The sequence below is a fragment of the Aplysia californica genome, unplaced genomic scaffold (genome assembly GCF_000002075.1).
Source record: "Aplysia californica isolate F4 #8 unplaced genomic scaffold, AplCal3.0 scaffold00001, whole genome shotgun sequence".
NCBI classification, from domain to species: Eukaryota; Metazoa; Mollusca; class Gastropoda; order Aplysiida; family Aplysiidae; genus Aplysia; species Aplysia californica.
Genome location: NW_004797271.1, coordinates 471,158 through 481,106, shown reverse-complemented (window position 1 = coordinate 481,106; position 9,949 = coordinate 471,158). Strand labels below are relative to the sequence as shown.

General features: G+C 39.9%; 1 protein-coding gene across 1 annotated transcript in view; it reads left to right on the top strand.

The window, feature by feature from the left end:
* The window catches only part of LOC101848620 (neural proliferation differentiation and control protein 1), a 20,542-nt gene that overhangs the window by 3,644 nt on the left and 6,949 nt on the right, over positions 1–9,949 (top strand). Inside the window, exons 2-4 of the mRNA XM_005088780.3 lie at positions 3,495–3,599; positions 5,552–5,800; positions 6,859–6,925. Of these exons, the coding sequence (XP_005088837.1) occupies positions 3,495–3,599; positions 5,552–5,800; positions 6,859–6,925 (421 nt within the window). The remainder of the gene's footprint in view (positions 1–3,494; positions 3,600–5,551; positions 5,801–6,858; positions 6,926–9,949) is intronic.

Below are 9,949 nucleotides of genomic sequence, written 5' to 3'. Positions count from 1 at the left end.
GGTTACATTCTTACAAGCATGTCTTTTTTCTTAAGCTTTACCAGATTCTAAAACTATTGTATAATGTCATAGTTCTTGGTGTGGCGTGGGAACAAAGAAAACTGTTCTGTGTTTCTGTCTCACCCCTCCCTTCCTGTGTTGGTCTACCATGTAACCAAACCATTCTACACTCTATGGTTGTGGCGGTGGTGCATGGGAACTTTCCCAGATGTCTGCTAGACATGACAGGAAGAATTATGTAACCTTTTCTAGGTCAAGTTGAATGTAAAGACATGATTGCTTCTATTTATAGACTTCTTTACTTTTTCCTGAAGGAACTGTGATAGTGAAGGCTGAGAGTAGTATTTTACCCTTCAACTATGCACTACTTCCAAGTTCTCATGATGAATAAAGAAAGCTAAAGACAGATAACTGTTGAAACTGTTCTAGCAACACAGACAACAGGTTTTGCCAGGATGATACTGCTAGGCAGTCATCATAGGAATCAATTTTTTAACATGGATTTTTTTCCCCCTCCAAGAGTAAAGGGGATTCTCTCTGTTTTAAGGTCTGGGGTTTGATTTTAATATAATATTGTTATGTACATTTTTTAGTGGTGTGGAGTTTAAAACTGGGTAGAGATATTTATGGGAGTTTGTCAAAGTTTTTAGCACAGTAAATAATGTAAACACCATATAATATAATTATTTACCTTTAAAAAAAAAATGTTTTCTTTTTGCTCGTGACAAAAGAAACAATATTATGTCCTTGAATGAACTTTGAGAAATAATAACAACCTTGTAATTGTGTCAGTTTATTTTTATCATAAAGTGTAAGCGACCTGGAATTTGGTCAATACATTCAAGTTTGAATTGATGTGAAACTCTTGTGTTTTGTAACAACTTAAATTAATGTCAATGTGTCAGAGATGTGGACATTATACTCGTGTTTCATCGTGTGTTTCAAAAGAGCCGCTCTGGAGTTTTGTAATATGATATATATCACAGCAGAGACTGAGAGCCAGAAGTGACTATAATATCTATTTTGACCAAAATGCTAAAAATAATCAAATTGAAGCATTCAAATGACATCTCACATAGTCTGTAAATATCACAGCCATCTAGCCAGTGGTTTCACTGCAGTCTTACACTTCCTTTTATGTTTCTGTGTTTAAGTGTTTGCGGTTATGCTTTTGCTGTAAAAATCCATTTTTCTCAAAGCTGAAAAATTTAGACATAGTCACATGGATATTGTGGCATCTCTGGTATGTTGGTTTGCCTCTTTGCAGTCACTTAGTACAAGATGGAAGTTTGATTCTTCAAGTGGGCAGGTTGGTTGTTTTGTTTTTTTCCCTACTAGTATCTCTAAAAGTTTGTTGGGAAGCTGTATCCCTGTTTGCCTGAGTTGGTTCCGATAGGCTGGGTGGAAGCAGCCTGCCTCCTTAATTATCTAAATTGTTTCAAATGGGGGCTTGAAACATTTACAGTCAGTTTAGTGGAACAAAAGGTCTACCCCGGGTGGTTGGCGGGTGCTCTGGTGTGGTTTGCTCCTTGTTTCCCATCAAACATCTATCGTCCTTATCTCTCCTCCTTTTTTGTGCTTGCTACTCTTGTAACACCTCTAATTTTTGGCTCTTATATGACCTTTTCGTGTTGCAAGTGCTGTAAAACTCTTACTAAAAAGGTCGACCGCCACTGCGATCTTTAATTATCTAGAAAGTATTGATGTGGGCGTTAAACTGTAGGGCCTACAAGAGTAACTTCTAGCTCTGAGCCATTGATATATCATCTAATGTGTGTTGTGCTTCGTGCCCAGCTGACACAATGCCCACCACAGCTGGCAGTTCAAGTGACAGGGTGGGAGATGTTCTCCCAGTGCTACGTCACTACAGGGTCATGATTTATTAACTCCCCCTGCCAGATCATTTTCTTCAATGTGACCAAGCCAAATTTTCCGGACTGTTATCGGGGGGGGGGGGGGGGTTGAACCACTTTATCAAAATTGAAATCTGTGCTAAAAAGTGCCTTTGTTTCTGGTGAGCTTTAATGTGTATCGACCAACATTCCTAATACCCATACAGTAGACTTGAAGCCGCTTAACCTGTTGAAGATGCACTGTTTTGGGGGCACTTTAAAAAAACAAGCAATTTCGTTTCTCATACCGATTTTTCATTTGTTTCCTTTATTTGAAACTTAGAAACCTAAGAACAACATGCATACTGTGAGATATACAAATTTTTGTTACTCATTTATGTGAAATGGCTCTAAATCTATTGCAACACTGCCATTGGTCTGCTGCTGGTCGGACGTGTGTCCGTTATGTCTTTTAAGAGGTAACACAAGATTCTTGTTAACACGAAAGGATTTAAAATCCTTCTTTCTTTTTTTTCATCTTTATTTTCTGCATTGCAACTATCCACTATCTTTCCTTAAAAGGATGAAACAAATCATCAGATCTATCTAGTTAATATGAATGAATTTTGGACTATTTCATCACTCTCTACACGGACACTTCTCCTTTCTTTTTTTTTTTCTCGAACCACAGTTGCGTACTGTTGTAAATACACAGCACACAATTCACACACACTCACACACACACACACACACACACGCGCACACACAGTCACACACACACACACACTTTACGAGACAGGAAAAAACCCCACTGAGAATCTGCCAACCATTCCTAATTTGATAGTAATGTCTCGTTTAAAAAAATATTTTTTCTAATATTCTTTATAATGTGCCGCTAAGATTTATCAATTCCATCCTTGTTTTGTTATTGTTTGGTAAACTGAGAAGTAGCTTGGAAAACCATCAAGTAAAAACCTACAATCTTCTTCTAGCCTCATTCTGTGCAGATAAGTAAGACATCGGTCTTGAGGATGAAAATAAGGTTTCCCTTTTATTGATTTCCCAAGGTTGGTAGCTCTGACCGTGTTATTAATGGCTAAAAATTGGTAACCCGAGGCCTAGCATTTCATCTGAATAAGTAAGGGAAGAGTCAATTCGCCTTTTTTTGGTGTTCTTTTCATTAGCTCTCTGCTTAACACGACGATATTTTCTGGTCTCATGAAGTTCGGGTTATCAGAGTTTTACTGCATATATGTTCTCTGAGGAAAGATTTTTTTGGTTATTAGATGTCATCCAGTTACAAAGGGGATGTTTGTCATTATTGATCATGAGTACTTGGGTGTGTGTGTGTGTGCACGCTTTTTTTTGTGGGAATGTCTGTACTCAAATTTGTGCCGGAGAGAGAAAGGGATGAGAGAGAGGAGAGACAGACGGACAGACATGAGAAAAGATTACAATTGGAACATAGTACACCCCCCCCCACACTATCCTTTAAAAAAGATTCTTTTAAGCAATCACAGACACACAATCTTGTTTTGATGTTGATAACAGCACTGGTCACATAATTTTATATGTAGCAGTTCAGCATTCCCTTCAAAGCTGCTTCTTTCAGAATTAATCTCTGACACCAATATGAAAAAAAAAATCCATTTTCCATCTTAGATTCTGCTCCTGAAAACGATAAACTAATCGCCAAAATCATCGAAGAACTGACAGAGCAGCAGAAGCTTGACAATGCATTGCAGCGGGGACCTGCCATACAGGCCGGTGAGTTGATTGACTGTGTGAGCTCTGTTGTTGCTGTTATTGTGGCTGCTGCTGCTGCTGTTGATGGTGCTTCTGCTGCTGTTGTTGTTGTTATAGTTATGGTTATGTTCTCATACCGGCAGGGAGTTCACTGTGAATAGTGTTGCTTTTTGCCAACATAATCTTCATATAGACAGGTGTTGCTGTTGTTGTCATGTTCTCCATATAGGCAGTCAAATTGACGGTGTGAACTGCAGTGTTGTTGTTATATTTTTCATACAGGCAGTGCTCTTTCTTTGCTGGTGGTTGGTGGGTGCTCTGGTGTGGTTTGCTCCTTCTTTCATATCAAACATGTATTTTCCTGATCTCTCTTACTTCTTTTCTGTGTTTGTAACTCTCTTGTAACAACTCTTATATCTTCATCACTTATATGACCTTATTGTGTTGTAAGTGCTGTAAAATTCTTACAAAAACTAAAAGCTCTTTCTTTCCTACCAAACATCTATCGTCCTGATCTCTCTTTCTTTTTCTTTTTGAGTGTTACCTCCTCGTAACACTTATTCTTCCACTCATGGATGGTTGGCGGGTGCGCGTGGTTTGCATCTTCTTTCCTGTCAAACTTCTATCATCTTTATCTCCCCTCCTTCTCTGTTGTGTTTGTTACTCTCTTGTAACACCTCTAATCTTCGGCACTTATATGACCTTTTCGTGTTGCAAGTGCTGTAAAACACTTAGATCTACTAAGACTTAAACATCTGTCATCCTGATTTCTCCTCCTTTTTTTTGTTTGTTACTCTCTTTTATCTAAAGGGATACAACATCGAGTGACATGCAATAACTGCATTTTATTTGTTTCTATTTGAGTTAAGAGATGCACTTGACACAGTAACGGATATAGTGGTGGGAACGAGCAATTTAAGAAAAAAGTATCAATAATAGGAGCATGCTTTGTGGAAGCAATTATTGTCATGATAGTATGATGAATGGTGGCACTCACAACCCATTTCTACTCAATGGTGGACATTTTTTGGTGACCTGTGATAATTACTTCTGGGACTCTTGGGTCATAATCATTACGGGTAATCAACTCGGTTGGTGGGACCTCATTATGTATGTATTTAGGTGACATTAGTTTAGTCAGGGTGACTGCTGTGATGCGTTGTGGTTTCTCGTATGTTTTGGCTGCCGTCGCTATGTGGTACTTTTTTGTTTGTCTTTAAAACAATTAAATCTGCAATTTCCAATATAAACTGCATTGGTGGTTGATGGGTGCTTTGGTATGGTTTGCTTCCCCTTTCCTATCAAACATCTATCGCCCTTATCTCCCGTCCTTCTAAAAATGTGTTTGTTACTCTCTTGTAACACCTCTAATCTTCGGCACTTATATGACCTTATTGTGTAGCAAGTGCTGTAAAATTCTTACTAAAACTAAACATAATATAAACTGCATTTGTGAGTGGTTTGAGGGCAGCATTTGTAGTTCGTACTTCTTTTCTTTCCCCTGACTTGTTTCCATCTGTGTGGGTGATTGGGGATGTTACTGGCAGGTCCTGCATCTTTTCTTTCTCTGTTGTTTCTGTTTGTGTGAGTGGTTGGAAGGCGCTATTGGACTTTGCAGTTCCTACTTCTTTTCTTTCCCCTGCTTTCTACGTGTCTGTCTTACTCCGCTTTTTGAGTAGCCGATACTGTGTAGTTACATGTGCTTCCCTCAACTCCAGCAAGCTAACAAACAATAGGCTGCAGTTGTTACTTTTTAGCTAGGTTCTACTTCTATCCGTTGCCTCTTACGTATTTTATTTTTTTCCTATCTAAATTACAACTATTTTGTCAATGTTTTCCTTTTTGCTCAAATTCAAAACTAAAATTTAACTAAAATTTCCCTTACGGAATCAATTAATTAAAGTGGAATTTTGTTTATTTATTTGTATTTTTTAATTTGTTTATTTTGAAAATTTTCTGTTGGGTTTGTCCAGACAAAAAGGGAGAGAACGCTGACCAGCAAGTCTCGGCCCAGGGCAACTCTCAGGGACTCAATCTAGAACAAGTCGAACCCCAGTATGTTCCTGCTGCACCAGGGGGGGACATTCAAACTGACAAGCCGGAGAACGCTGCCCCTGAGACGCATGCACCGCCTGGCAAGACAGCTCGTTTTCATCACCCGGGCCCTTCTCAGGAAGAAGAGGGATCCAAGTTTATGGCAACCGATGACAAAAATTTTGTATGTGAGTAGAACCCTTTGGGGTTTGTCCCCACCACCTTTGGATGTAAGGGGTACAGATAATACAAATCACTTTTTTTTTTTCTTGTAGTTCAAATCACCCAGTTAATCTATAAGTTGAACCAATTTGCTTTCTTTTTTTTTTTTTTAAAATTTATTCTCTAAGATGATCGTGTGGATATAGGGAGAACAAATCAAACAGTTAAAAAGGAACCGATTTGCTCTGTTTTCCCCCAAGAAGATTGTGGGGCGAAAGCAAAGAACAGCTCACCCATTTGTAACTGGAAAAATATCTCTGTGAAAGTAAAGAACAGCTAATCCATTTTAAATTGAAAAAAATATGAGTGAAAGTAAAGAACAGCCCACCCTCTTGTAATTGCTTGACCTAGTGCACAACAGCAGGGGGTTACAATGGGGCTGCAAAAATGTCTCAGGGGGAAAGGGAACAGGGGGTTATTATGGCCGTAATGTGCGAGTAAAGACATGGGGTGGGGGCTGTACTCTATAATTTTATTCTTAAAATGTAATGTAATGAATACAATTTTCTGGATACTAAGTCTTTTTTCATGCCTAGCCATGATCAATCACCAGTTATTCATTGTGGTATTATCTCCCCTGTTTTCATGATCTATCGTCATTGTCACAATTATCTACCCCAGACTCCTCACAGTTTATCGTCAGCATGGTGCTGTCTCCTCTGACTATTCCAAATTTTCTGTGCCAAGCCTTGATCTGTCATCAATATCATTATATCGTCGCAAGCAATCCACAAAGCAGGAGCAAAGGGGAATCTTCTGAGCCGTTTTTCTCAAAATTTTGTTTCTGCACCCTGCCTTACAAAATCACCCATATCTAAAAAAACGACTGAAGGTATCTTACAAATTTAAAAAGCATATTGTGCAAAAATGATCTCTGTACATGACAATGCTCATAAAACCCACCAAAAAACAGGATTCTTCAAAATGCATCACTTGGTACCTTTCATCAGGCACACACACACATATATGTGTCTGCTATGTCTTGAAAGATGAGTTAACCACAAAGATGTTCTCTTGTCCACAGTTGTGTGTGCAGTTGCCACAGTAACAGGATTCATCGGAATATTGATGGCTGGTGTCTGCTACTACAAGTAAGTGTTTACAACTTTGACTTTTTACCCGTGGGTGGAGGGTGTCACTGGTTTTCTTTTTCTTTTTCGTAATTGTTTTTGTTTGTGAATGTGGGCAGCTGGAGGCCCCCCACCCCCCCCACCACCACCGGGGCGGTGCTACTGACTGAAGTGTCTTAACTCTTCATGTCCGGTGAGCCGGTGGGAGCGGCTCGGCGCGAAGTGGGTTTGGCCGGCGAGCCGTTGACACCGGCTGGCTACACTAGCCTTCATTAAATACACGCGAAACTAATATTTCACGACATCAACCGAAATTATGGTAGCAAATGCCGAAAATAGGTCTTTTTCTGTTTGTACTTTCATTTTGTAGCGTTTGTGTGGGCGCGTATGCTAGATTTGATGGCTTGTTTCTAAACAGCTGATTTTTTTGTGTATAATTTGTTTGTGTTTTGGTTAGGGAGATTATCATGGCTGGAGATTGCTCCTGAAATAATTATAGTGACAGTTTTATTGTTTGGATTATACAGTGACAAAGTTTTCATTCCATTTGGATATTATAAATCTATATCTAGATGTTGGATCTTGTTGAGGCTCTATTCAGGTTAGTTCATCGTAATATGTAGGCCTATTCTATGTGAATGTGACTTTTTTATAAATGGTTATTGTACACCTCATCTTTCACCTGGAAACTTCAAATAATTACTCAAATTTTTTTTTGCTAATGGCCATTTACTTCAATAGTCTATTATTATTTTTCAGTAAAGGTATCTAAAATGAATAGTCTAATATTATTTTTCAGTAAAGGTATCTAAAATGAACACCAATAAATGCAACTTTCATTTCTTAACACAACCATACCAAAAGTTTTGATGTGGGCCTAGTAGATTGAAAGTTATGTAGACTTTTATAACCCACCCTACTGCTGTATAGGAGCAGTCCCTGGGAGGCTTCGGTCAGAACGAAAATCCTCTAAGGACATGAAGAGTTAAGGCCATTACCAAAGGGGGGACATTAACCATGTTCTTATGCACAGTTGAATTGTAAATGGGCTGGTTCATTTATGTCATGCTCATAACTGTACCTGAACTGCAACAGGGAACTGCTGCTTTTTCTTTCCTTATCCTTACTATCGTCATTTTTCTTCTATTACTTTTGTGCGCCACTCTTTTGCGACCAGCTATTTCCGAATTCCGGGATGCCTTGATAGTCGAAGCAGACTTTGTGCTGTTGAAGCTAGAGAGGTGAGCAGAGTAAGCGTGATTCCTTGTAAGGACTTCTCTGCTGACATCCACCCTTTGGCGCTCATATCACGCGGGGATATGCGCTATACAAATGCTATCTATTATTATTATTATTATTATATGACCTTATGCAGTTGCGAGCACCGTAAAACCTTTACTAAAACAAATAAAGGAGGGTGTCGCTGGTCTTCTTTTTCTTTACTCTTTAATTGTTTTTGTTTTGTTGTGAATGCGGGTGGTTGGAGGGTGAAGCTGGTTTTCTATTTCTTTGCTACCATTGTTTTTGTCTGTGTATAAGGGTGGTTGGAGGGTGTCACTGGTATGTTGGACTTTTTTCTTTCCTGCTATTGTTTTTTCTCTGTGTGTGTGACTGAAAGGTGTTGCTTGTGTGTCGCACTTCTTTTTTTTTTTCCCTCTAGAGTCTCTGTCTGTGTGGTGGGTGAAGGGTTTTGTTGATGGCTCATACTTCGTTTTCTTTCCCTATTTTGTTCTTGTATGTCTGTCTTGCTTTTTCCCTTGCAATTTATGATTATAATTATGTTGGTGTGTTTCTCTTGACTCAAAACAGCGGGTGGTTGACAGGTGCTCTGGTGTGGTTTGCTTCTTCTTTCCTGTCAAATATCTATCGTCAACATCTCTCCTCCTTTATTAATGTTTGTAACTCACTTGTAATACCTGGAATCTTCGGCCCTTATATTATGACCCAGTTGTGTTGCAAGTGCCTTAAGACTCATACTAAAACAATTGCTCAAACAAACAAAGTTTAGTCTGCTTTTTTGGTGGTTGGAAGGTGCCATCTGTAGGTTGTGTTTCTTTTTTCTTCTCCTTTGTCCTTTCTGTCTTGTGGTGAATTTACTCCCAGAGAGTCCCAAACTAGGTGGTCAGAATGCACCACCTGTTGGCCCTACCTCTTTTCTTACTTTCTGTCGTCCCCGTCTTCTGTTCTTACTTTTTTGTGGCATTTCATCTTAGAGACCAGTATGGTGTGGATGTGTGTTTCGCTACTCAAACAAATCAACAGGTCAGACAGATGGCATGTGCTCCCCTTTCCCCCCTTCCCCCTTGCTTCACACTCCCCTTTCCTTTCCTCTGTCTCTCCCCTCCCCTTCATGGGTGGTTGGTGGGCGCTCTGGTATGGTTTGCTCTTTCTTTCCTATGAAACATCACAAAAACCTCTGTCAAAACAGTGTGTCTTCCATTTATTAGTTTTATTGTAACTGAAATGATAAAAGACAAAGACACTGTTTGACCCCAATCAATCGTCCTTATCTCTCCTCCTTTTTTGGGTATATTACTCTCTTGTAACACATTTATTCTTCGGCACTTATATGACCTTATTGTGTTGTGTCATAAAACTTTTACTAAAACAAATCCCTCCCCTTCCCCCACCCTCTCTTTTCTTTGCCCTGCCTCCTTCCACCTCTTTCATTCTCCCCCCTACTCCCACCCTCCTCTCCCCCTCCCACATGCTCTCTCCCTCCTCTCCTCCTCCCACCTTCTCCCTCCTTCTCCCACCTACTCCCTCCTCCCCCTTCTCTCCCCTCCTTTCCTCCTCTCCCCTCCTTTCCCCCTCCTCTATCCCCTCCTCTCCTCCTCTCCCTTCCTGCTTTTCTCCCTCCTCCTTGCCTCCTCCCTCATGAATCAGTTGTTTTGATCTGTGTGGCTAGCTTGTTACTGTCCCCAAGTGTATTTTAGCTGTCACTCAAATGTCGCGCTCCAATTGCTCAGTGTTGTGACAGACAGGGCACATAATGACCTCTCATGTGACTTCCCGAGGTCATGTGACCAGGGTGGTGGTGGTGGG